Below are 27,603 nucleotides of genomic sequence, written 5' to 3' on the forward strand. Positions count from 1 at the left end.
TGGGGGCTGCGCGGGGCTGGCCGGGGGCCCTGGGGGTGCAGGGGCAGGGGAAGTTAGGCCTGGGGGTGTCCGGGCAGGCAAAGGGGAGAGGGCTGGGGCTGGGCTGGCTCTTGGGCCGCTGGGGGGGCTCTGGGGGGTGCCCCGGCCCCAGCAGCGCGGCCCTAGCCCTGGCAGGCCCCTTGGCTGTGGGGCGGGCAGGGCAGGGAGCGTGTCTGACCCTGGGAAAAGAACTTTCCTTGGCAAAAGTCGGGTTCATTGTATTCTTTGTCAGTCCTGTTTGGCTCTTACACTGCGTGCCTGAAATCAGAGAGTACAACAAATTAATCGTGTCCCTGTAGTTTAGACCAAAGCTCTTGGGGAGAAAGGCATGAGAGTGATGGGGGATAATCCTCTGCGCTGAGGCTATTCCATGCTCACGTTTATTCTCCAGATGAATAAACTTTTGGCCAGGGGCCTGTCTCTTCCAAGATGTTTTTGTCTTGGACTGGCGGTTTTGATGCTTGGCATACTTGAAATGAGACACGACACTTTTTTCCTTGTTGCAAGCACATGTAGTTTTCAGAATGACTCTAGAAATGTTAAAATCTAAACTAAATATATGACGAGAACCAAACAGCTTGGCTTATTGTACTGAAAAGTTGCTTGTTGGTTTTTTTTTAAAGCTTCATAAAAAAATTGAAAACACTTTTGTCAATATTCTAATCTTTAAACTCCCTTGGAAAGACGTAGTTAAGTTTTCTAAGCTGCGTATATTGGTGTTGCTCTACTGTAATTTTTTAATTTTCTTTTTTTTAATTGAACTCAAAAAAGTTAGATGGCTTGAGTTTTTGCTAAGTCCATAGGTGGCAAATTCTCTGGAACTAAAAATGTTACTCTTTCATTTGCTGTCTAAATTGTGTTCTAGAATCAGTATTATTGAATCAGAATCAGTATTATTGAACTATAGAGACACTTTTCTTGTTTTAATTGTTATTCTGCCAAAGCAATGCGGTTGTAATTAACTATGTATATAAGGAGACTTGTGATCTTAGACCTTAACAAGAACATAACTTTCTAGTGCTGTTTCACAGAAATCATAATACTATAAATTCCCCTAGAAATTAAAAGCTCTGTTAACTTGCAATTTATGGTTTTTGTTAATACTTGAACTTTTTTTAACAGTGCATGTAACAGCATACTTTCATCTGAATTACTCTAATGTTTGACTTACAGTTAATTTCAGAGTTAATTGAAATATTTCTAAGACTAAAAATGTTGTTGCAGATTAAACCATGGTTTTGTGAGCATGTGTGAGTTGGCAGGGGAAAGGAAGGCTGTGTTTTGTAGGCTCACCCTGTATACCTTATCTGGATGAGTACTAAGTGATTCTGCCACTTCAGCACCAAAAATATTCTTTTAATAGTATGTTGGCAGGATGTGTTTTGATTGCCTCTCCCGTTTATACTGTCAGGAGTTAGACTGCAAGCAATAAAAAAACCTGCAAAAGCAGAGAGTTCAGCCTATGTCTTCAGGAATTGGATTTAAATATCAAACTTCCATATTAAACTATGACCCAGAATGCTTTTTGTTGCCCTGGAAGGTATCTGTGGCTTCTCAGTAAGGACCTGGGATGAAGGTATAGCAACACATTCCAAGTTTCTTCTGAGGCACGTGCAGGTGGCTCTTGGGTGTTCCCTCAAGGTTTGGCATTTGAGTGGTGTATAAATTGCTTTGTATAAGGATATTTCCAGCCACTCTGTGTATGTGTGTTACACTAAGGCTGTAGCCTCCTTTGTTATGGTTTTGGTTGACTGACCTTGTAAAATGTATCCTGTGCTGCTTTTGTTTTTCTGTTTGCTGAAGACAGGAATAAGTCATCACAATGCCAGCGTTGCCTCTGGATGAACTCCAGCTGACAGAAAGGGATCCCAAGACAGGAAAGCTGAGAACTTTGCCAGCACTGGTGAGCTCTGTTTTTCCTGAATGCCAGACAAAACCTTTAAGAAATAATTTTCTTATGTTGAGGCCTGGGCAAACTATCCCTTGGTCCAGGATATGATGAAATTTGGTTAGCTTGCCTGTTAGTGAAATTTTCTTTGTGTTTTAGTGCATTCATATAGTTGACATTTCATTTACCTGCCACTGGAAGAAAAAACCAAAAACCTTACTGTGTTCAAAATCTGTAGTAAACTGTGTTCTCCTGGAACCACTTACTCCCCTGAGGAACAGCCCGATTAGCAATATAAACTTTGCTACAACAGAGAGAATGCTCTGGGAGCTTTTATAAGCTCTGTGTGAAGTTTAGTCTGAGCTATAGCACTGGGATAAGTCCATCCACTTACTGAATCCTGTGGCTTCAGGTTGGTGAAATCAGAAAATTAAATCCATAGTAGCCCTTTTCTCCTGGAAATAAGGCATGAAGAGAGCCTTCTGGGCATGTTGCAGAAGAGAGACATGTCGTTAATGCTGCTTGCTTGTGAGGTTTCCTGGGCATACGTGTGGGTTGAGGCAGAGCTCAAAGCTGCTGCTAACTGCTCAACATGATTCTCATTCTAGGATGGGAGTATTTAGGCAAAGCCTGTTCAGTAACCCTTGGGAAGGGCAGTGAAATGCTTCTTCTCTGTTTTTGGTGGTCAAGTTGGTTTGATTTCATGAAATGTTGTGCAAGAACCAGTTTGGAGGAAAAAGAGAGAGTGCAGGCCACATTTCAAAGGCATGACATTAAGCTGTTGCTGTTTGTTTTGAAGGTGTGGGAGGATTGCTTTGAAAGGCTTTTGGTTAATAGAATGCAAGGACCAACGTGTACCAAATCATGAAGGTCTGAAACTATTGCTGATAAATAAGGGGACAAACCCACTGATCTGCTGCCTTGAAAGATCAGAAAATGGGAAGTTAGTAGGGAACTGAATGTCCAGATTGTATTAAAATGTGATTTTCTGTTGGTTTCCTAAAATGCAGTGAGCAGTGCAAACAGTAACTGGGCAGTCTTGTCACTTGATCTGTAGTTTTAATACAGTGTTTTGGCTTTCTGCAGCACCCAGAAATAAAAGCAGATCGGTCTTTTGTGCTATACAGACCGCCACCTGTTGTCAGAGACCCTGCTTTAGTGGAAGAATTCTTGGAGCGAGCAAAATTCATTGCAGATGACCTGAACTGGCTTCTGGCTTTGCCTCATGACAAATTTTGGTGCCAGGTAATAATTGTTTTGTGGACTAAAGACAAACCATGAACAATCTAGGTGCTTGTAAAAGCCACAAACTTTAAATTATTTTCAGAAAGACTTTTATATGCTTATGTCATTTGTCAAACATTTTAATTTCAATTACTGCACCTTAGATTGCAAAGAAAGTAGTATTTCCCTATAGATTTTAAGAGTTTGCTTGTATTTGATGCATATGTGAATCCTTCTAGCACTTCTGAATGATTTGGATTGCTTTTAAATTTTACTAGGCTGCCCATGAGCACAACCTATGGATGTATGTCATTCCCTTCTTTCCGTTTTCTTGTCTCTTGTTGTGCAAGGTTATATTTGATGAGACACTTCAGAAATGTCTGGATTCCTACCTGTGCTATGCCCCTCGCAAGTTTGATGCGTTGTTGGATTGCCATCCAGAGGTGAATGACATGCAGAAATGTCTTCATCGGAGTGTCTTCCTGACGTTCCTCAGAATGTCCACTCACAAGGAATCCAAGGTAAATATTTCTTTGCCTTGCAGGTACTCTGGGCTGTATGACTTGAGAAAAAAGACAATTAAAGAAATTAATTGTGTTTCTTACTTGCGTGTCCAACTGCATTCCTCTCCCTGGCTATTTTTATCAGTCTGTTTCTCCATATGGAGATGATACTTCAGCTCTGAGTGGTTATCTGAACTATGCAATGATTTCTTAGGAAGGAGATCCAGGCAATCAACCAAGTAATAGCAGGTTAGCCACGCGTGGTGTATGATACATCGCTGTAAGAGAAGAAAGAGCAAGTTGGGCTCTGTATGGCTGCATGGAACAGAGGCCCTTCAGGCCACCAGGAGCTGAGTGTTTGCTCCCTCAGTGCCACTTCCTCTGTGCCATGCAGGATCGTGTCATGTCTGCTTATACTTGTCTCTACTTGAACTTTCCCCAAGTTTTGGACGCGCAGTGAAATTGCTCTAAATTACTGTTTTCTTGGCATCGTAAATGTAAAACATACTCATCCCTAATTGTGTGAGTGCAACTCCCATCAGGAGCTGTGGAATTTTCACAAGGCCTTTGGGCAGGATGAGTGAGGCACCTTGTGTTCTAGCAATTACTCCCTTCGTATCCTCATTGGTTCATGATGTGTTATTTACTGATGTATTGATTCTCTTGTTTATCACAATAGTGACATTCAGGACATTTTGAGGAAAGGTCTTGGAGTGGGAGTTGGAGGACTGGGGCAGGAACAGGTAGAAGGAATGCTGGAGCCTGCAGCTGGCACCACTTCAGCAAAAGTACTTGACACCTCTATGGTGTCTTTCATTCCAGGATCTGATTAAATCTTACCACTCCAATGAGGCAGACAAGCATTTGAAACCATTTTATAGTTGAGTAATTTGAAGAGAATGAATAGTCTGTTGTCATGCAGGCAGTCAGCAGGAGTTCTAGAAGTTGAATCTAGCCAGCATAAAGCCCTGTCCCCTGCTTTAGCAGGGAAAATGTGTGTACTGCCTTTCACTGTGATTGAAAACATTTGCTATCACAGGCAAATGCGTCTTCTGAAAAATCCAAAATCATGTTTTAGCTTGCTTGTTTCTCAGTGTCAAAGATGATGGAATTTTTGTAATCTAGAGTTTTGGAAGAAATTCCTTCTGTGTTATGAGTCACGTGTTTTTGACACATTTACAATTCCTGAGGTTTTTTTCCTACTTGTCACTGATGCAGCTGCCTTGATTCTACTCTTCAGGGGTACCAATAACCTCAGGCTGTGATCTCACATGTATTTTTTAGCATCAGTGCCAGTTAAGCTGTGCCAGTTAAGCTGTGCTTATGCCTGGTTACTTGTTCCTGCTCTTGAGCTGAGCTGTTTTTGTGTCAGCTCAGCTGTTTATTTGCCCATGTCACGAGCCAGGCCTGGGAACTGAACATACTGTAGGTAACTTTTTGTTTTAACTTTTATGTCGATTGATTCACACTTCACGGGGCAGCCTGGCCCTGTGGGTGGTGTGAAGCCAGTGTGGTGGATGGTGTAGTGGCAGTGACAAGTAGCTGGGAATATGGAGTTGGAGGGCTCTGCATGAGCTGGTGTAAGCAGAGTTCTATGAAACAAAAACCTTAATACACCTTTGAGGGATGTTTTTACAGGTGTTATTATAATGCTCAAGTTCTTGTAGAGTAATATATGGATTATCCTTTAAATTACTTTTTTTTTTTTTCCCTTTGTAGGATCATTTTATTACTCCCTCTGTCTTTGGAGAAATTATTTACAATAACTTCCTGTTTGACATCCCTAAGATTCTGGATCTCTGTGTGCTTTTTGGGAAAGGAAATGGTCTCCTGCTCCAGAAGATGATTGGTTAGTTAAAGCCAAGAAACAATTTCTGGCATTTAGGCTTTTACTTTCTCGTATAATGAGTGGGGGTTTATTTTTATACCAGTGTTAGTGCTCTGAAAATGAATTGTTCAGTAGCAGTTAGAATCTGTAACTTTTAGACCAATTTCTAGGTCAGATTACTTTTTTCTTTAGAACTGCATTTATGTTGAGGAAAGCATTGTGTCCTGGTGCTTAGCTGTCCTGGGCTGGACTTGTGGCATTAGGCATGAACCAAGGCTCAGTTACGCCTCAGCAGTTGTTTCCCATGCCAATTAAATGTGTACTGAGCCACTGTAAGAGAACCACGAGGGGTCTGTAAAATTCTGGTAGAGAGGGGAACTCAATTCCTAGGCAGGGAGGGAGGAGGCTTAGAAGATGGGGCACAGTCCAACTGCTCATATGAGTGCTTTTGTTCCCAGAGTTGGGAGACAGGTGAAACGTGCAGCATGAGGTAATCACTGGTCTATGATGTGGGAGAACTTGAAATTTCAGTGCAGACATTGATTTATATAGTGCCTTCAAACCACAAAGCACTTTAGAGCATTGCTCAAGCTGTGCTTATCCCTGGAGTTCTCTGTATCTATACAGGCAGTCTTAGTGGCAAGTGCATATTAAGTAACACCTCAGCCTTGGACGCTAGAACCTGCGTAGTGAAGACAGAGGATATTGGTTTAGCTTCTGTGTTTATCCTGTGCTCTCTTCACAAGAGAACCACTTGTACATCCACCTGAGCACAGATGGAAGAGTACCTAACCTTGGACTGTGAGCTCTTCCTAAACTCTAACCCGCTTTGCAGCTCACATAATGAAACTTTTTCCCTTCTTTGGTAGTTACTTTTGTCTCCTTTCCAAGTTGACTAACATGAGAAGCATTAGAGATCCTGTGATGCAGCCAGATTTCCAGACCAGAAAATCTTAGATCAACCTTTGCTTTTTTAATCACTTTATCCTTTTTCAGTAACTTCCACTCTATATTCATCTGTCAAGCCTCAGAGGTGGAAAGGAGGCATGACAAGATTGATAGTTCTTTTTCAAATGTGAAGCTTAGATTATCTGGATCCTAAAATATTCCAAAGAAGACCTGAGTGTATGAAACCTCATTTGAATTATACATATGCTCTGGAGTGCGACACAATAATGCTGCACGCAGGTGACCAGTGATTTGCTCACCTGATTATTTGCATTATGTTGTGACAGTAATGGCATGAGCCATTCTGGTGTGTAATACATAACTAGATAAACTTTGGGTTGTTCTCAGGGTATAAATTTTCCTGAAACCTTGTCTTGTAACTCTTACCTTTGCTCTTGCTGGAGGACTCTGTTAATTTTTGTTGTCAGAAGACTAATTCAGAGGAAAATAGGGAGCTTCTGTGCTTACTTGGTGAGGATTTATGGTATGCCATTACTCAGTGAAGTATTTTGTAAAGATAATGAAGTCCTAGTAATATAATAGCAGGTATTACTAAAGCCTCATTACCTTTAAGAAATATTCTGCAGAACATTTTCCAGTGTATGCTGAGCTGCTATCAGTAATTAAAAGTCAACTCCAGTTGTCAAATAAAGGAACTAGGAATGTTTAGCGATAGTATTTGCATTATTCATTGGTTCAGCCTCTGGGGCATGAATGATCTAACATCTCGTTTGCTCTGCTCTGATGAGCATATTCTCATTACCAGTTCTTCAGCTGCACTGAAGAGTTGATGGGCCAGCTTTATAGAAGTGAGCCTGTGCCCATGTCCTAAATGGTTATTAGCTCCAGGGGGTGGGGGTGTCAGTAATAATACAAGTACATCTTCTGGTGCAGATTTCCTTGCTGGCATGAATGCCTGAACTAATGGCAAATGGTCTCCTTCCCCCTCTTTTCTCAGAAAATATCTTCACTCAGCAACCAAGTTACTTCAGTGACCTAGACGAAACTCTGCCCACTGTCCTCCAGGTACTGCTTTCCTGCTTGGCCTGCTCAGATTTCATCTGGAAATGTGGCATGGCTTAGAGGGTGAAAGGGACCAAATGTGGTCATAGGCAAGCAGAATCTATTTGCTATTGCTTACTTTCTCTAGTTCATGCTAATATGTGTCAGGTAGGTTTTGAACATTTATCTAAAACTGATTTGCTATTACCTTCCTTCAGCTTCTGGCCTTCTCTGCAGTTAATCTCAAGGAATTTTCATTAGGTGGTTCCAAAAGTATTCTTTGTATCCCCTCCCCCAAGCGGGGGAAGCATTGAAACTTGAAACAACAAAACAGAGACCACGAGAGGTAGCTAAGACTTGATGTAGTATGAATGGGTTAGCATCCACACTGCAGGTTCTCAGGAGTGAATGAAAATCTGTTGGAAGGGATTCAATGTTGCGATATAAAAGGTATTTAGCACCTCTCCATGTCTAAGCTTTCATTTTTATAAACAGCTTTTATATTCCTCAGACTCGGTAAGCAGGATTCACGCTTAACCTGAAGGGGAAATCAAGGGGTCTTGACATCTTTGTGCCCTGAAAACATCATGTTTATGTCATATTTCTGTCCTCACAAAGCTCACCTATGCACAAAAGTAAGCAAACCCATTTTACAATTTACCCCAAGGCACCTGTAATGTCACTTAACTTCTTGGAAACGCACATTCTTCTTTTTTTCCCATGTGTTAAGAAACTGTTAGGTAAATCTCAGAGGTGGTATCATGTTTAAAAAATATTCTAGGATGCAAGACCAAACCTTCAAATGAATTACTGGGGAGGAGAGCAGAGATTCCATTTGCTTTTTGTGATGTACCATGTTGGGGCAGTTTCTCTGCAGAACACTGGTTTCTTTACAGTGTTTTGGTAAGCATTGCAGGGTGATGCCACGGTGTCTCAAGTGTATGGATAATAACAGCTCAAAGAAAGATGTGTCATTACTAGTTCATAAAAGTATTTATGTGCTTACACTGTCACTGAAAGAAGTTGATACCTGTGCAGGTTTAGGAGCTTACATGCCCTGTAGAATAGTAACATTAATCTCAAGAATGCAACTTCAGTACCTTTAGCCACCCATTCACATACTTCTGAGAGAAGGGTTTGATAGATCTCTCAAGGTGCAAATGCAGTGGAAGTTGCTTTTAAGCCAGTCCTACACCAAAGGTTGTTAGCAATTCAGAACCTAATTCTATCAGCTTCTCCCCACATTCTTTGTCCATAAACAAGAGCCACAAAATCTGTCCTGCTATCTCAGGGGAGAGGGCAGGAAGGCTTGGGGACTAGCTCATAAGCAGGAGATGGTATTAACTTCCCAGCTGTCCCAGTGCTCTTTTGCAAATAGGGATCCCACATGTCCTCCCAGTGTTGGCCTTGCTGGCTGATTTTTCTCACATATCTAAGGCTTTGGATTAGCTGCAATCCCCGTCTTGGCATCACAGGCATACGCATCTCCACTTTACATGACTTGCAAGTTGCATGGCATTTCAGAAGCGTGGTGTGGCCCTTCTTGCTGTAGCCTGCAAGAGTCTGTTGCAGCTTTCATCTTACACAGCTCCATGCTCTATGGAAATAGTCCCACACTGCATATGTCGTTATAACAGTGATTGCTGACATGATAAAACATGTCCCACTGCTTTCTCCCATCTGTTTTAACACTGTTCTGTTCTCTTGGTTTAGGTGTTCAACAATATTTTGCATAAGTGTGGTTTGCAGTGTGAAGGAGCCTCTGCTGAGCCCCAGAAGTTGGAAGAAAAAGTCAGTGTGACCCCAGGGAACATGCCCCTCCAGGTAGAACCACTGCCTCTTGCACTTTACTGTTTGTACTCCTGCAGGCTAAACGGCCCATGGAGCAGTAAGACCAGAGGGTCATTCTCTTCCCAGATACCTGTGGCTCATACAGCACGTGGTTCTTTGTCATTGTCTCACTGTTTGTCATATGACTTACGATAAATCCTTTCTACCGTTAATGCTTTGCTTGTGTGCATTTCAGCCATATCCATGTATTGTGGGTTCTTTTTAAACTTGGCATCTTTTTTGCTTAAACAGCTTGTAAGTAATGTTATGGAGTATCCAGCACAAGTCTCCATGTAACCCTGACAGTGATCAGAGTTGATTTTTTTTTTTCTTCAGAAATGTTTGTTTAACAACAGTGTACTCTAGATAATTAAGAGGGATTTTTTTTTTTTTTTTTGTGCTGGATGCTGTATAAAGACAGCCACATGTCAGTGAGCATGGTCTTCTACAAAATCTTAGTCATACAATTTGTGGCAGGAGTTACAGCTACCCTGAAAGTGCATCTTGCACTGAAATGAACCACAGAAATCCTCCCTCTAATGCCTGTATTACTGCTATGCGGTGATTCCAGCTCGATGGGGAAGAATACTGTATGTGGAAAACATATTGAGGACAAAGCCACTGTCCAAAACAGGATATGATGAGGATTCTCATAATTTACAGAATCTTTAATGGGAGTGAGCAGCTGGGACTGCATTATAGATCTGTAAGGATAGAAGTTTTAGTAGAGGTGTCTGACTCTAGACCCAGTAACATGTAATGTGTTTATAACTGATAGCAGTCTCTCTTTGTGCAGTCAGGAAAAAGTCTTGGTCTGAACATGATGTGTCCCTGTTAGTGACTTACAGTGTGTTCCTAGGAAAACTTTTCTGGCTTTCAGTAATTGCTCTTTCTCTCTCAGGAGCTGAAGGATATTGTGATGTACTTATGTGACACTTGCACGACACTCTGGGCATTTCTTGATGTCTTCCCGTTGGCTTGCCAGACCTTCCAAAAACATGAGTTTTGTTACAGGTACATCTTGGACTGCAGACAGAGCTTGTCTTGGCAAAGTAAAAATACTGAATGTGCTGCTGTGTCCTGTCCAAGTCCCTTCATTGTTAAAAGCATAGATAGATTTAATGCGACTAGAGGCTGCTAGGTTCACACTGACAGGAATATAGAATAATAAAAAATGAATATAGGGACATCTAGAGTTTGTCTCTGTTCACCCTCATCATTATGTATGAGTGATCCTAGAGCCAGCAGCCATGAAGATTTCAAAACCCAGCTAAACAGTACTTGGTGTGCTTTGGAAAGAGTGGAGAGGGATGAGCAGAAGAGTTGTGAACATAAAGAGCTTCCTGCCATAGGACCCAAAGCAAAGGAAGTAGAAAGTGTTTCAGAGTGATAGTCCATCAAGGTCTGAAAATAAACATTTCTGTTTGATATTATGCCCAAGTTTTATGCTAGAGAATATTATTGAGGTTTGGAAAAAGCTGAGTGTCTGGGAAAGGATGACAAGCCAGCACTGTCGCAGCTGGGGTGACTGCTAACTCCCTGTCTAACTCTGGATCACAGTGGTGATGAGTCAGGATGGTCTCAAAGACCAGGCAGCAGAGTGTGTTCCCGCAGAGGCTACAAGTCCTCAAGTGGCGCTTAACCTGGTGTGCTCCAGGTGTTTTAAGCCCCCCTGATCATCTTGTAGAGTCTTGCCATAACAGCCTTTGTTTAGGACCAAGTGGATTGTTAATCTGTTGCCCTTATTTCCCCTGTTTTGTTTGCTTGTTAGTGTGAACGAACACACATTTGTATTTTGCTTTTGTTTCCAATCATGTTGCAGACCTCTGAAGTCTTAGAGCTGGCAGTGGTTTATGGACCACAGGTTGAGTAATGCCGCTCTGGGGTGTGTAGGTTTCTGTCCTCTTTGGGTGTTGTTGAGTTGGTTATTGAAAGAAGAGCAGATTGGTGGACTGCTGGTGGCTGTTTGGATTGGCAAGCAGCACTGCTTACATCCTTGGTTACTCAGAGGAGGAAAGCCTTTTGCTTTTAATTCTACTGTTGATGTCAGAGATGTGCTAAAACAGTCTTGATCTCTGTGCAGTGGGACCACAGCAACCTTGTCATTACTTCTCAGTATGGACTAATGGCTGGGTCTTTGGAGTGTGGGGAGGGAAAACTGATTTACGTGTCATCTTTTTGGAACCTCTGAGTCTGAATCAGTCTGTTGGCACTTGCTAATTTATCCCCCTGACTAAAAGTATCAACCAGCTTCTGCTACATTTGCCTCAAGAATACTCATTTAACATGTTTGGCTGTTAATATGAGACATGGACATAATGTTCCTAATGGAGCCTCTGCTCATCAGTTCAGCTTGGCTTTTGTGCAAAGTGCTGTAAACCCTTATTTGTAACATCTAGCTACTGATGAAGCAGTACTGGCTGTTACTCTGTGAGGGTGTTTCTCAGCATCTCTTGGTGCTCTACTCCTAATGGAAAGGGTCTGTGTGGGCTGCCTGGCATGGGAAATGTTAAACTGGAGCCCACCTAGAGCAGATCTGAATAGCAAGACCGGTAGGACTTTATTGGAAATCATACCCTGTTTCATACCCAAGATATACAGCAAGATAGGGCCATAAGAATATTGGAGTAGGAGGGGCTTTTTCAGGATGAACTCAGGCATATCAGCTTTTTGCAGACTGCAGATTTGTGTTTGGGGTGTTTCTCAGTTGGGCAGATGGTTCTTCTGTTGGGTAGCATGGCGCTTTTCAAATGCATTTCTTTGCCTACATCTTCAAACATACTTTGATGGTTTCCTTAGAGTGCTGCTCTTTGTCTAGTGCACATTTGCTTGCTTGTGTTTCAGGGAACAAGTAACAAAAATGGGGTAATGCTAATGAGTACTGCTAGTGAGAAGAATTTAAGGACGTTAACCATTTGATTTGTCTTTTACCAGATGATTTTTGAAACGTCAGTTGACAGTTACTGTCTTATTGCCCCTTTCTACAGATTGGCTTCATTTTATGAATTGGCAGTTGTTGAGCTGGAATCTGCAATTAAGAAGAGGCACTATGAGGATAACAGGTGAAAATGTCTTCAAAGGCTTGCCATTTCAGTAAGGCTCTCCCAGGGCTTAGTTAAAAATTCACTTCATGCTGCTTTACCCACCTCTGTGGAATCTTTCTATCTTTTTTTATGCTGCTTCAAAGAACTCTTAAGATATGGCTTTTCTAATTCTAAATTTTCCTGGGCAGTAGGGTGACTAATGATTTCTTTCACTGCTGTCTAAGAAGAAATTTGATGGGAGATGCATTCAGATTGTAACATTGTGAAAACACGAATGATATCTCCATGTATAGATTGGTCTCATTTTAAGGCACAGACTGACCTGGTACAGTTGAGATAATCATGTGTCTAGCTGTCAGGACAATTGGTGATTGAGACCAATTTTGTTTAGGGCATGGATTTTCCTTAATTACTATGAAACGGCTCTAATCTATAGAGCAAGTCTTTAGAGCAAAGAAATGATTATGCTAATGAAATTCCTACTCTAGAGTGTTAACTCTGGAGTAAAGGTGTGTTGAAGATTCAGATCTCTTGTGCTGACACCAACGATGTCTTTTTACTCTCTCTGAAGTGTTTTTGCTGATTTATGGAGGAGAATTTCGCATTCCAGAAAGAAGATGATAGAAGCTTTTCACATCCTAATAAACCAAGTCTGTCTGCAGCCCATCTTAGAAAGCAGGTATTGGCACTTGGGCTCTGTGATACTAGCCAGTTATTTGATTGCTGTTGTGGGGGAGATTGTTTCCTCATTTTCAGATTTACTGGAGAAAATGAACAGATACTGCTGTTTGTTTTGGGGTTGTAGCCAAAGACTTTGGCTCCCATCAAAGTCTGTTGTCCTGCTCAGCAGGAATGTTCCAGATGAAGCTGTATGATTTAGAATTGGTGAGGTGAGCTGTGTGTTGACCCCGCTAGAGTGGGATAATGCTGTGGTCCAACGAGCTTTCTAAACTCGGTTTATGACAGAGATGCAAATTCTAATGGTGTGTGTAAACACCTTGACTGAGATGCCATAATAAAAGTGATGCAGTGTTATAGATCACTGAAAACAGTAATTTAAAATCTAGATAGTGATGCCTTGACCTAGTTCTTCCCCCCTTGCTATTGTGAAAATGGTTAACTGATAGATCTATGAGTAATCTCAAAAGGAAGGCAAGTATAACTATCCTTATTTTAAAATAGAGAAATGAACTGAAATGACCCAAAGTCCCGCTGCATATTGTGGACAGAGCCAAGAACTTGGATCTTGATTGCAAGGCTAGTGCTCCCTTGGGCTGGGCTCTCTTTGCCTGTACTTGTTACAGGTTTTGTAGATTACTGGTCCCAGCAGCTCTTGTTCTGCTTGAATATTTTCCCTGGTTTGATATCAGTAGAGTTGTCCAAGAAGATGAGGAGGGTCTGTTGGTGAAATTTCTTATGAGACCCCTGGATTTCATTCCTTGACTTCCTCTGAGACCTGGGCTTTTACCACCAAATCTGTGTGTGCTGTAAATCCAGTCTGTAAAGGAGCAATAGCAGTCTTGCCTTACCCTCGCTTACCTGAGGAATATTGAAAGTACAAATCAACCAAAGAGTGTAACGTGTTCAGATTCCACAGTATTAAGGACTATATATACTTCAGAGATAGGAAAGGACAGCTCCAGAAACTCATTGCCAGTTTGACAAGAGCTGAGGCTACTGTGAAAATGTGTCTGGCTTCTAGAGAAATATGTTTTTCTTAACACTGATCTACTTCGGAGAGTGTTCTGTCTTGCTGTGAGGCTTGATGCATCAGCGGCAATGGGAGGTTTAGGCATTATAACAGAAAGGTTGCAATAGGAGTTTGCTTGGCATGTGTTCTTACATAGGTTAGCACATACTTTCTGGGACATTCACTGCTATAATCGCAAGGCATATAATAAGAGCACAATTACAAAAGCGCTACACACCCTTTTCTGCTTATTGCAAGTCTGAGGCATCAAACTGATTTGTAAAGTCTGTCTCAAGTCTTGTAATACTGTGATACAGCTTTAGATCTAGCTGGCTTAAATGTTTGCTGAAGCCATAAAAGAAACTTGTTTCCATTTGACCCTTTGCTCCTGTGAAAGCCAAAATGTGGTCTGAAATCTATTTTCAAGTGGGATTTTCCTTTGATGTATAAATGTGACTAGTTTGGCTAGTGAGACAGAATGGGGAGATTGTGCAATGTGGTAGGCTTACCACACTGAGTGTTTCACTGTTGTGCCATTGTTTTCTGCAGCTGTGAGAATATTCAGCCTTTTATTGAGGAATTTCTACAGATCTTCACTTCGGTGCTTCAGGAAAGGAGGTGAGTCTGGCTGAAAACAGGCCCAAGGGGAGGGTCAGCTTGCCTTCCTCTTCCATTCTTTACAATAGAACTGCCTGAGACATTGTTATGAGGCATTATGATGCATTTGGGAGTTAGAAATCATTCTAACTAGTTGGGAGAACTGCTGTGAGAGGATTTCAGACTGCACTGTAGAGGTGAGTAGGATATTGCATGACGCTGGAGAATGTTATTCTTCACTCTCTTTAATCCAGGCTTTCAAAGTGGAGGATAGCAATTTAGCTATTAGCTACCTTGACAAGTTAGACTATTATTACTGATCTGTGCTTTTCAAGTGGGGTGACCAGACCAGAAAGATATTAAGTGCTAATGCTGAGGATGCAAAGTAAGTGGCAGAACTGGGAATTTGATCTTGTCCTCCTGACAGTGCTGTCATTCTGATCATGTTCAAATCATAAACCATATTTTCTCTGTAATGCAACACTGGGTTACAGGTCTTAACATCATGAGGAGTGTTGCAACTGGCTCTGATGACTTGGGGAGAAGTGTTGCTGCAGTATAATGGGAACAAAATCAGACATGGCAACATGCACTGGAATCCAGTATTGCATGAGAAATTATATGTCTTCCTCGCTGAGCAGTGAGGAAGTCAAAGTGGCATGACAGGGACAGTAGTGTGTGACAGGTCTGCTGGTAATTTATTAAGTTGAACTGACTAAATTTGCTTCTGCATTTTCAGATTTCTCCGTGACTATGACGAGCTGTTTCCTGTTGAGGATGATGTCAGTCTGCTTCAGCAAGCATCCTCCACACTGTATCCTTCACTGTCACCTTGGGGCTTTGCAGACCTGGCTGCTCTTAGATTCCTTCACGCCTGTGGCATTTCCACTGTTGCTGCCTCTGGTTTAAGCTGCATGACTGGCAACGAGTGATGGAAAGTTTTCTCTAAAAAGAAAAAAAGGGGTCGTGGGGAGAATGTTGATGTAGTCACAGTCTTGGGCATTGCTGCAAATAGCATAGTTACCTCAAGGCAAGGTCTGAATATGTGCATCTAGAAATGTCCTTAATGCTGTCCTCTTAGAGATGAGACCAGGACAGCCTATATCCTCCAAGCAGTGGAAAGTGCGTGGGAAGGGGTAGACAGGAAAAAAGCACAAGTTGTTAAAGATCCAACACCACCAGCAGCATCTAATGGAGCATCAGCAATAGCAGAGAGCACTGCTGAGGACATGGAAGAGCTTGGGGCTGCATATGCATCAGAGGATGAGGTGAGTAGAGCTGGGCTCTGCTCTTTCTGTCCTTCATTCGTCTTCACAGAGAGGATTGGTTTGCTTGCTTCTGGGGATTACATGAGATTTAGTCTCATTTCTTACATTTGCTAGACTTCAGTGCAGCCCATGTGCCTTGTGAAATGAAAACCAAAGCTACACCTGAATCCCAGTTTTATCTTTGAGCAAATTGCTTCTAAGTCCCATTTGCCTAGGATTCCTGTTGCTGTGGCTTATTCAAATACTTTGCTTCATCGCTGTAGTTCATGTGCATATTTTTTAAATACACAGCTCGTGTTATTTGAGGAGAGGATTCTCCAGGGTATCCTTGCTGTCTCAGGGACAGACAAAAGTAGTTGTGTGCCCAAGTCTGTGTCATAGACCTTGTGTAGTGTAAAAAACTTGGCTGATTTCTTTTGACTTCAGTCTCTGACTTATTTGTATTTAAAGTCTGATAACCCAGATTGCTGCTTTCCATTTTTTTAACGTGGCTTCTCTCAGCTGCTGACTCTTTCCAGTAACGCCACCAATTCTGTTTGGTACATGTAGTGTGCTGGTGCAGCTGCTGCGCCCATTGCCAAGGTGTCAGGGGTGGAGCTGGACTCTCTGATCTCTCAAGTGAAAGACTTGCTGCCAGACCTTGGTGAGGGCTTCATCCTGGCCTGCCTGGAAGAGTACAGTTACAATGCGGAGCAAGTGATCAACAACATTCTAGAAGATAAGCTGGTGCCATACTTGGATAAGCTGGATCGAACAATGCAAAGGTGTGGGACAACTTCTGGCATGGCTTTGATGCCTTTTATTTGTGTGTTATCATTTAACATCATTCTTACTGAAGGTTAGACACTTGTAGAGCTCTAAGAAGTTGCATGTGTGTTTTCTTGGGGTGGATAGCTGCAGCAAGAGCTTCTCATTTCCATCTGCCACTCACTTTCTGCCCTCGTTGTGTCCCTGCAGAGAACTGGAATGTTCACTGCTCAGCATTTCAGTAGAGCAGGTGCTGGGTTGTGTTTTGTGACGGGAACAAAAATACTTGCACATTAAATGCTCAAATAAGAACCATTAAAATTCCATCATGAGGACACTGGCTTAACTTGGGCCAGGCAATTGAATGTGTTGCCTTCAAAAGTTACTTTGCTGCAGAGAACAGGGTCATAGGTGTTAAAATCCTAGCTGTCCTGCAGGAAAGGGCATCTTCAAAGGAACTAATTCAGCTGAAATTCAATGTGCAGGGTCAAATATGGTATTTGACAGACTACTGTTTTGCTGTTGAAGTTAAACCAGAGAGAGCTTGGAAACAGCAAATCAGATCCATTTTTATCTACCCTTTGACAAACTTGCCAGGCTTTTGCTTGCTTCTCTGGGTTGTACATGGGATGTAGGGTTTATAGCTGGCAGTAGAATTGAGTTGTTTTAGTTTGTCTGCAGCTGCTAGCATGTGTTTGTGCTGCAACAGCAGTTTCTGACTGAGTGTCAGGATGTGAATGTGCTGTTTGTTCACATTTCATGGAGGAATGAGCAGACTGTCTCATTGTTGCATTAAAAAAGGAATGCATCTTTATCAGAAAAATGATGTAAAAAATCTTAGTTTTGCAACAATCTTCACGCTTTCACAGTCAGATCTGCTGACTTTGTCACAAATCACGTGGGGTGGGCTTTTGGAAGGGCTGGGGATTTTTTCTGCACAGCCAGCAGTTACAGAAGATGGGGCTGGATTTTTTTCCTGCCTTTTGCATCTTGAAACAAAACTGTCAGTTCAATAGCAAATGTAGAATTTTGATCACTGCTGATTTTAGAAGTGAGCACAGCAGCATTTTCATATGCCCAGCTGAGCGAACAGCACCAACAAAATGAATGTAAAAATAATGGTCTTTTGACTTGTAAGTTGAACAAACATAAACCTGGAACCCTGAGAAAGAATTAAGAAGGAACCATAGGGAGATAAATATCCAGAAATCAACAACGGCAAATTATTGGAATTTTTTCCAGCATATAATTCATCATACTTAGTGTTTGGCTTTACTGAGTCACTGTTTTGAGACCAGGCAGTCTGTTGAATATTCCATGCTGCTGTACAGTTTTATTTATTCTTAAATGAACAGAAGAATTTTCTTTTTGATTTCTGTAAGTTGCTTTAGTTTCCCCACAAAAGATAAGCTTTGAAAACCGTGCCTTTTATCTTAGACCAATGCCATGTAGTGATTGTGCACGTACTATAGTGTGGCTATGAAATGAAGGAATTGCAGTCCATGACCCAGTCAGCCAGAACCACGAAGAGGATCTTGGCATGCTGTGGATGACTTTGAGGCTGACAAAGAATAAACCAAGGTCTTAGGAAGGAGAGGACTTGGTCTTCCTTAGTTCACCCTTGCTTTTATTCTTTCTTTTTTTCTTTTTTTCTTTTTTTTTTTTTTAACAGGCAGCTGAAGCCAGACCCTACTCCCCTAGTCACTTCTCGCTATAATGTTTTCCAGAATGATGAGTTTGATGTTTTCAGTAGGGATTCAGTGGATGTTTCTCGGATACAAAAAGGCAAGCGGTGAGTATCACGCACCCTTAATTAACCCTGTCTGTCAGGAGCAATAAATATCTACAAACCTGCAAATTTATTTCTCATACAAACCTCTCACAGGAATTTGTTGGCAGGGGGTAAGGCTTATCAAAAATGTTTCCACCTGTTTCTTCTGTTTCTCTGGGAAAGTAAAATTAAATATTATTAGGAGGTTGGTTTCAGTTAGTGTTTTTCCTAATTGGCTTTCCTCTGTATGCTGCTAGAGATTGCTCTGCCAAGCTCATTTGTAATGTCAGGCACTTGCTTCTTGGTCTTAATGTTAAACCTGTACTGAACAACAAACCTTGAAAAGCAACCATCTCTATGAGCCTGGGGTCGTGACTCAGAACTGAGAATAAATAATGATATGGTTTAGATCCAGGTGAAGCTTCAACATCTGTCTACTTCAAAACCTGAAGATGCTCAAGTGGCTTAGACTACTTTTGTTGTTTGTGCTGCTGTAAGCTTCCTGCAGAAAGGCTTTTCCTTTGCCTTCTGCCTAGTTTGGCATTCTGTGCTGTGCCACACTGTGCAAATTTTGGTTAGGGCATTGCCCTGCTGCTCCCACCGGTGTCAACTGTATCTTTATAATATGGTTGACTTGTTTCAAATTCTTCTTAAACTCTTTCTCTAACCAGCCAAGTGTGATCTGTATATCTGTACGTATTTACACAGAATGTAAGTAAAAGTCTGGCTGGAGACTGAGCCATGTGACCCTGGGAACTCCCAGTTAAGGTTTTGGATGCAAAGCTGTATCAGACTCTTAGGAGAAAACCACTTTTGTCCTGAAGTCCGGACAAACAGCTTCTCGGTAGCTTTGCCATAGAATTTATTCTGGCTTGGCTAGGCAAGAAAATAATTTCTCTCTGGCCAAGGCAATGACTTTTGAAGTGTCCATAGCTAAGAATTCATAGACTCGATCTCTCTCCTCATCATGTTGCCTTGCTCAGAGTGCAGGCAGGCACCTTGTCAGCAAGACATTGTGCACAGGTGTGCTTGGTTATTTCCCATCTCCCCAAAGTCTTGCCCATGTGGGTAACAAAGCCCGAGAGCACTCTGAGTTCAGCACAGTGCATGCAGGGTATGGAATAACCCTGCTTGGAGCTCCCTCTGCAGATCACTTGGAGAGCTTTAAAAGCTTTTAAGTCATCCTTGAGTTGGGCTATGGGACCCTGCTCCCATGACATTGTCTTCTGGCTGCTGCCAGGGAGCCTCTGCCTGCTCTCCAATGGTAACACCACTCCCTGGGACAGTTGTCAGCTCTTCTGCTGTACTATTACATGACCTCTTGGGATTATCCTCTTACTGCTGCTGTTCCTGGTGTCTCTTGGCCTCCCTCAGGCTGTGTCTTCATTTTAAAACAGTTCTTATGCTGAGAACACTTTCTGGAGGACTCCAGACATGTTAGTTGTGTTTTGAGGGGTTTTTAAAATATGGAGGTAACTGGCTGTGATCTGCAATGTACACCCTATGCCCAAAGTTGACCATACCTAAGTCAAAGGATAAGCTTATAGTACCTTGCTCTCTAGGATTTAACATTCACAACTCCATAAATATGAAGAGTGTCCTTTCATCACTCAAAGTGCAACTTCCTCAGTAGTCCTTGTTCTACAAGCAAGAAGCCTGATGTTTTACCCAAGTGTTGGGGTAACAGGGTTCTCCTAGGCAGTTTGAGATTTGCTTTGGCTTCAAATTGTATCAGTATTTTTTAAACTTTTTTTTTTTCTCCTTCTTAAAATCTTTTGCTCATCAAATTCTGCTTGTGTTTATAGTGCTGCTGCTGCCTAAGCATGATATTGCAGTAGTGCTTCAAGAGCCAGATCAGGTCGAGTCCCATTGCACTAGCTGCTCTGTGGATATGTGGAAGCAATTTGGGGCAGGGACTGTTAATGTGAAAGAAAAAGCCACACCAGGATGAGGAGGGACAGAAGCATGAGGAAATGAACGTACTAGCATATACGTGATTCTCTGCTGATCCTGAAAAGTGATCACGCTTGTCTGTGCCTGTCCAGCCATAATTGCTAGCTGAATCTGTCTCTTGAAGTCGGAGCATGTCCTGAACACCATGGGACTAGAGGAGTTGTTCCGCTGTTTTTCCTGGAATCGGTGTCTGAAACACTTCATTGCAGCTCTTCTGCAGTCATCAGACCAGCTCAGCAGGAAACAATTATCTAATATACTTAGTTCAGTCTCATGCTGAAGCTGTTATCCCAGCCTAGGTATGTGTGAACTAACCCCATGCCTTGTAGGGCATTTTGCAGCTAAATGCAGGTATGTAACAGAGTGAGTCATGGAAGAGAGGAGAACCACATCTATCTGCAGTGTTACTTTGCTTTGAGATTCTTAATGAAAATCAGGCTGCTTAGATCACTTCCCCAGTGCTTGCTAGTATGTCACGTAAGCCTATCCATCCTTGAGTCACTGACAGTTTGCTTTGGACAGGTTCTTTCTCTGATAATATCCAGATGCCAAATAGTTCACTGATGCATGTTCCTCCTAGACTTTGAGGACTGCACATTGTCCTGTGAATACTTGACAGCGGAATCCCTTGTTGCTTTTCTGTGAGGATGTACTTGGCTGGTCTGAAAAATGGGACTTCAAAGAGTTTATGCTTGTGCAGCTTGAGACACAGTATCGCAGTGGCTGGTTTTTAATACCTCTGGCAAAATTCTGTTTCTTGCTCTTCCCTTCTTTCCTTCTTTAAAATGATTGTAATTTACTTGCTTCCTAAATATCTTTAAAAAAGATTTGTAAATGCAGTGCTTTGAGATAGTAGACTAGTGATTGATTCCACCTCTGTTTTGTTCTTTTCATTGTTAGTTGTGCTTATTCTAATCCTTACTTGCTGCACTGGTAAATTTTTGGCTCTTTCCATCTACATTCATCTTTTACAACTCGCATTTCTAAGATGAGGTTCTTGACTACAGGAACATACATGTCTGTGCAGCAGTTACTCTAATGCAGCCCTGGCCCATGATTTGCAGCTGTGCGTGCTACCGCAGTGAGACGATACTGCAGCATGGTGTTAGAGGGCACTCTGGGCCTTGCAGAGCTGTCTTGGAGACTGGAGTCTTAGCCCTAGCAGCTTGCCATTCAAGATTCATGGGACTACTTGTGTTGTTTGGATATTGGCCAAATTTCAACTTGAGTATAATTGCATTTGGCCTCCTGTAAAAGCTTCCTTTCTGTCTCAGATGGCAGTGGCAGTCTCCAATTCCTCTTCTTATCTGCTGTGTAATCTTGCTGGGCTTCTGTTTAAAAATTACTTTGTTCCAAGCCAGGAGTGGACAGTTTTAGTAGCCAGACAAACAGCCCTGTTGTAAATCAGAGGGGAAATAGGTATGCTTAAGTAGTGCTTGTGGAGTTTGAGATCAGACTTCTGTTGCTTCACCTTCCACTTAGTAAAAAAAGTAACTTCCCTAGATCTTTACGCTGCCTTTCTGTATCTGCCCCTCTGTTCCCGTGCTGTGGAGTGCAGGAGGGAGAAGGACACGACCAGGAGTTTGCTGAACGACAAACGCCTGGTTGCTGAGCAGAAGGAGCGCTACAGCCAGTACAGCGTGATTGTGGAGGAGATCCCTGTGCAGCCAGGGGAAGCTCAGCTCTACAGAGAGGACTATGAAGACGAGTACGATGACACTTATGATGGAAACCAAGTGGGGGCAAATGATGCTGACTCAGATGATGAGCTGATCAGTAGGAGGTAGGTGCTGTGGCACCAGGGAATGGGTTGGTGGGAATCACCACCTAGAGTTGTCTGGCTTGAACAAACCCGTTCAACACTGGGTTTTGACTCTGTTTCTCAGTGAGGACGTGCATGCTTCAAACCACCCCTTTTTCTGCTGCTTTCTCTGTAACATTGGGACTCTGTAACATTTGAGTCTCTCTTCTCCTGTTGATAGGGAGTGTTGCTATGGGATGCACCCAGGGCCTTCTCAGGCTTCTGCTTTCTGTGTCTGCAGGACAGCCGTTGCCTCAACTAATTAACAAATCTAAGAAGGGAATTTGCCATTGTGTTGGAACTTGCACTCAGCAGTGCTTCCGTTTTCAGAAAACTACCCTGCAGCAGGGGAAAATGGACTATCTTGACTAATCAGGATTGAGTGTAGCTGGGCAATGTAAAATGGTGGGTTAGCAAAGGAAAACTTCAAAATTTGGAAAATTATAGAGATGGACTACTTCTCCTTGCCAGCCCCCTCTGACATCTCAGAGCGCTGATGCCTGGAATTCAGTCCCTGATGGACCGCACAGCACTCTGCACAGTGACTGACAGCTGGACACAATTAGCTTTTAGGAAGCAAACGGTTAGTTTGGGATGGGAGTTGTAGAATATTTTAGAAGTAAGAGCTAGAGATAAAAAACATGTTTTAAAAGCTGGTTTAACATTTCTGAAAGTGGCCTTTTGAATTCTGGTGTGTTAGGAAGATGCCACCATTTCTAACCTCAAACCAAAATGCATCTTTGGGGTTCCTTTGTCCCTTTTCCTTTTTTTTTGGTTTTTTTTTTGTTTTTCCCCTCCTAAAGCATGGTGAGGCTTCAATTTAAATCCTTTTTGTGTTTGCCTGTAACAGTGTGGCACTTGCGTCTTTTCCCCTTTTTCAGGTGCTCAGTGCTCACTGCTCCTAGAGAGGCAATAGGAACAATTAGTGGATGTTACTGCTGAAAGCTAGATCTATAGGTTTGAAGTAACAAAGTCTTTTCTGCTTTAACATTTATTTCTTTGACAGTGGAATGGTGGATCTGAATTCCAATATCATTTAAGCACACACACACCCCTATATATATTAAAGAAGAGCTACAGGCATGTGGTAAATTCTGCCTGAACCCCTCAGGCCCTTTGCTGCTCTCTGTGTTCAGGGTGATTCATAAAGCTTGATGGATTTCTCCAAGTATTTCCCCTTGTATGAAACTGGGGCACAGCAATGAAAAGGGGGCTCCATGGATAACCACTGACCAGTCATGGAGGATTTAGAGCACAGCACTTTTCTGAACATTAATGTTTCTGTCTGAGTTTGAGCTTGAGGTCTGAGGGTTTGTCTTTGTACAACAGATGCTCCCTGACTGGTGAGCTCAAGCCTAGCAAAGTGTACTCCTTACTAATGCCTTGGGGCTGTGCCTGGATCCTCTTCTACGAGAGGAAGCAGTTGTTTCCTTGAAGAAATTCCTTGTGAGGTTTCAGGTTTTTCCTGACCTGCTCCTTTTTTTAACTATTATTATTTTCAGTAACAACTTCATAGTGAACATTCCCCAGTGAAGAATATGTGTTCGTTAACTGCCCATACTAAATGTGTCATTAGCTATTAGGTCTCTTTTTTATTTATTTTTTCAGAAACGAGCCCATGAAATTTGTAGATTCTAATTTTTGAAAGACGTTGCAAACCAGAAAGGATGTGCAGTTCAGTGAAATGTTTGTGGCTGTACTACTGTCTTCATTGCTGACTGTTTTATGTCTTAATTCTCAGGCCATTCACAATTCCCCAGGTCTTGAGACCTAAAGGACAGGAGGAAGGACAGGACGAAGAGGAAGAGGATGAAGAGGAGGAGGAGGAGGAAGCTGAAAAGGAAAGAACAAAGGTGACATTTAGTTTGTAGTTGGAGCTGCGTTAAGATTTACCATATGTCTTATCTGCTTCACTTGCAGAGCGATATGGAGCAGATTTCCTCTTTCAGAGAGTGAATCTTTTAACAGCAGTGTGGAAAGTGAGCTGCTTTTCAGAGTGGCTACTTCTGCAGTCTGCTGGACTGTGAAATGTCCCCTGAGTACAGCCATCCGCTGCTTCCTAGGTTAACCATACTGGAGCAATGACACTTACTCCATGGAGAGGTTTAATCTCTTATTCCATAGGCAGATAATGCCAGCAGAACACTCTGAGGGTCACTAATGCTCTGTTGCCATGGATATACTGAAAATAGTGATGTTGATGGTGTTGCTGGCAGAGGTAGGGTGTGGGAAGAAGTCTCAGTTTTTCTGCCAGATTTTGTATTTAGAGTCAATGACAACCAACGCTGCTGGCTCAGCTGGAAGAGATAATGAACAATGACTCTGTTCCATGGTCCAACAGAATCACCTCCTGCTCTAGCCTTTTGCATGATTCTGATGAGTTTGCTGACCTCTCCTTCCTTCCCATGGCAGGACCATTTTGTGCAGGATCCAGCTGTGCTGCGGGAGAGAGCTGAAGCCAGGCGGCTGGCCTACCTTGCGAGGAAGGGGTAAGTAAGCATCTCCCTCTGTGGGGTGAAACCATAGCTCTGCAGTTAGCAGGTGTTTTGTTGCTGACTGGAATTGTTGAGGGTATACCTGTTCCTTAACATTCCTGTATATCAGGGTGACTACCACAATGGTGGTAACTTCCTCAGCCAGCTTTTACTTCACTGCTAGTTGTTCTATCCCATCAAATGGGTGGGCATGTCCCTTTATCATAAGCAGCAGAACCTTGTGCAAGATAGGATCTTGGAGAGCACAGCTTCCCAGAGTTGAACAGCTCTCACGAGGATTTCAGAACAGTTTAATGGCTGGTTTTAGCTGCCAGACTCAATGTGTAGAAGGATACAGTCATTGTATGGCTAATGCTGATACTCAGCTATTGCAGAAGCCCTGGAGAGCCAAGGCTCAAGGCCTGACAGCTGAACTCCTTGCACCCGCTTGTTTCGCAGGATCGGTGTATTTTGCCCCCCAAGCATGCAGTGTGCATGTTGTGATGTCCTTTTTCTGTCTACTCCAGGCACAAGCATGACAACTCTGCTGTTGTTGGGAATGTGAAGGGACACGGGCAGAACCGGGAAACAGTGCAGGAACGAAGGAAGAAGGAAGCAAACAAAAGCACAAGAGCTAACCATAATCGACGAGTCATGGCTGACAGAAAGCGGAATAAAGGCATGATTCCTTCCTGAAAGACGCTTAGTGCAGGCGTTGCATCATCCCCAGTCCTCTGCTTAGGAGGAGGCAGCTGTGCTCAGTTCTCTCGGCACCCCGTTTGCTTATGGGGAATGGATGTTCAATACCTGGTGCCTCGGCTCCTGTGGAATTGCAGGCCCTGGGGGAGGGTGACCGCCCCTCCAGGCAGACCCTGGCTGCTCCTCAGTTCATAGAGACGTGTGGGTGACAGTGGGCTGCCGTGCCTTGGACAGGCTGCACCGGCTGCTCTTTTCCTTTTGTACTATTTATAATTCTGAGAATTTTATTTTCATACTGGCTCCTTGCGCCCTCTTTGCAAATCAAGCGGGCTTCCAGGCCCCGCAGCGGGCAGCTCTGAGATCAAGGCTTCCCTGGGACAGCCCTTGCAGCTTTCTGCTCCACTGCAATGCCTTATCCTGAAGTCCAAGTTGAAGGTTAAAGGAAAACACTCAGCCTGTTTCCGTTGCCAGCAGACACAGGAGTTTGAGCAAATAAAACCTTATCATAAATTTCTGTCCCTTGAGGCGTGTGAAAACAGAATGTGCAAATAAATGATTTAAATCTTTTAGTTGGTGTGTTAGGCTCTTATGAACTGTATTGATCTTGAACTTGGGGGAATCTCAACAAACCTTTCAGTGTGCTGTATCTGCAGGCAGTGAAATTTCAGTTGCTGCTTTATGTTAGTTTAATGTAATGAGATCTAGCCACAGCCACCGAGACTAAAGACACTTGAAAATCAGGATCAAGATGACAATAATATAGAAATTGGAGTTGAAGGCAGCAGGGTCAGAGTCCCTGGGGGGCTGCCTCCTCAATAACCACTTGTCACAGTCTGTGAAGCAGAACTGCCCTGATCATCATGTTTGCTGTTGGGATGGCTGTGAGCTAATAGTAAACAACAGTTTGTACTTGCTGAAAGGACTTCTCCTGAGGGCTGTCTTCTGTTATGGAGTTCTTCCCTAGGCAGGGAGACACACAAATGACTGAGTTTACTTTACAACCTGTTCATATGGTGCTTAAATGCCCTGGAAGTGGCTGCTACGCTGTGCCTAGGTGAACCCAGAGTATCTGCCAGCAGCTGGTGATAAAACTGTTCCAGTCACTGTTGTCAGGGGGCATTAGCACAGTTTTGGAGTGCTGTCCCCATCGTGGAGATGAACTTCAGGTAAACAATTAGTCTTTGCTTCGTTAATCTGCTCTGAGTGCCATGTCCCCACCACCACACTCTGTATTTTTTCTCATACTGCAAAGGTGTCTGTGGTTGACATCCACGTGCTGAGCAAATTAGCAGCGGGTTTTGTAGTGGTAGAGCTGCTGTTCCAGCTACTTGGGAACGCTGCAGAAGGAGCATTTCACTAATAAGCTCTGTAGGCACGTAGGTTGCTGCCTAGTTTTACGCAGAGGGCGGGGACTACGGGGGCTGTATGATTAGCGCTGCTGCCAAACACCATTGTGCTGGGGCTGTTTCAGAAAGTGTAGAAATGGCTGTCACTGTTATGCAAATAAGACGAAGTCCGGAGTGCTCCGAGGCCAAGATTTTTCTTCGTTTATCACTACTGCCTAAACCCCCTTATGCCACAGCCTAGGAAAAGGGGAATGGAATTTACCAACTTCCCCAAATCCACTGTCAAGGGAAATCACATGCTAGGATAACTAACTCTCTACTCTTCTATCGCTACTGTTCTCAGGACTAATAGCTTCATTTGCTCTCTGCCAGTCTGCTACAATGCTATCTCCCCCTTCCTAATACTGCATTCATCTTTAGTTTTGCTTCTAAGCTGCAAATCTCTATCACCTGCTCAGCATAGCGTGAAGCTATCATCACCACTGCAGAGCTGGTAGTAAAGCAGGCAGTCTTACACTGTACAAGATTATCCCAAGAAAGCTTAAACCATTCCTCTTAAGCATCTCTATAAAAGCATAGTTGGGATTGTGAAAGCTCTAGTGTTTTGCTCAAAAAAACACTAGCACAATGATTTTTTTAAGTCCTCTTTGTGTTCTTAGAGTAAGCTTTACTCCTGACACCTATTTGCAAGCCCTATAAAGCTGCTTTCATTAGTGCAGTCTCTAATTTGCTCTGCCTCATCCATTGCTAAAATTCCTCCTTATTAGCAAAAATATACTGAGGAGGGAGAGTCTTGGCTTCCGGGCTGGTATAGTGGGAAGAGCAGGAGTCACTCAGCCAGATCTTCCTACAGCTGCCTGAGAGCCCAGAGTGATTAACTGAATCATTACCCCAAACACTATCTGACTTGCCCTTCCCCATGTTTGTTTCATTCAAACGATGTTTGAAATG

General features: G+C 42.8%; 1 protein-coding gene across 2 annotated transcripts in view; it reads left to right on the top strand.

Moving 5' to 3' along the window:
* Window positions 1-26,028, top strand: part of ASCC2 (activating signal cointegrator 1 complex subunit 2) — a 30,232-nt gene extending 4,204 nt beyond the window's left edge. Inside the window, exons 2-19 of one of the 2 annotated variants that reach the window (XM_026859822.1) lie at window positions 1,847-1,942; window positions 3,014-3,172; window positions 3,502-3,672; window positions 5,374-5,503; window positions 7,389-7,456; window positions 9,146-9,256; window positions 10,164-10,276; window positions 12,250-12,324; window positions 12,878-12,985; window positions 14,546-14,614; window positions 15,333-15,407; window positions 15,675-15,861; window positions 16,411-16,625; window positions 18,281-18,400; window positions 21,891-22,115; window positions 23,875-23,986; window positions 24,546-24,622; window positions 25,135-26,028. In XM_026859822.1, coding sequence (XP_026715623.1) covers window positions 1,862-1,942; window positions 3,014-3,172; window positions 3,502-3,672; window positions 5,374-5,503; window positions 7,389-7,456; window positions 9,146-9,256; window positions 10,164-10,276; window positions 12,250-12,324; window positions 12,878-12,985; window positions 14,546-14,614; window positions 15,333-15,407; window positions 15,675-15,861; window positions 16,411-16,625; window positions 18,281-18,400; window positions 21,891-22,115; window positions 23,875-23,986; window positions 24,546-24,622; window positions 25,135-25,303 — 2,265 coding nt within the window. In that variant the 5' untranslated portion in view covers window positions 1,847-1,861 and the 3' untranslated portion in view covers window positions 25,304-26,028. Of the gene's footprint in view, window positions 1-1,842; window positions 1,943-3,013; window positions 3,173-3,501; window positions 3,673-5,373; window positions 5,504-7,388; window positions 7,457-9,145; window positions 9,257-10,163; window positions 10,277-12,249; window positions 12,325-12,877; window positions 12,986-14,545; window positions 14,615-15,332; window positions 15,408-15,674; window positions 15,862-16,410; window positions 16,626-18,280; window positions 18,401-21,890; window positions 22,116-23,874; window positions 23,987-24,545; window positions 24,623-25,134 lie in introns of both variants that reach the window. The other variant, XM_026859821.1, reaches the window with a different exon arrangement.
* The last annotated feature ends 1,575 nt before the right edge of the window (window positions 26,029-27,603 follow it).

This window comes from Athene cunicularia (assembly GCF_003259725.1).
Source record: "Athene cunicularia isolate RWA chromosome 15 unlocalized genomic scaffold, athCun1 chr15_part1, whole genome shotgun sequence".
NCBI classification, from domain to species: domain Eukaryota; kingdom Metazoa; phylum Chordata; class Aves; order Strigiformes; family Strigidae; genus Athene; species Athene cunicularia.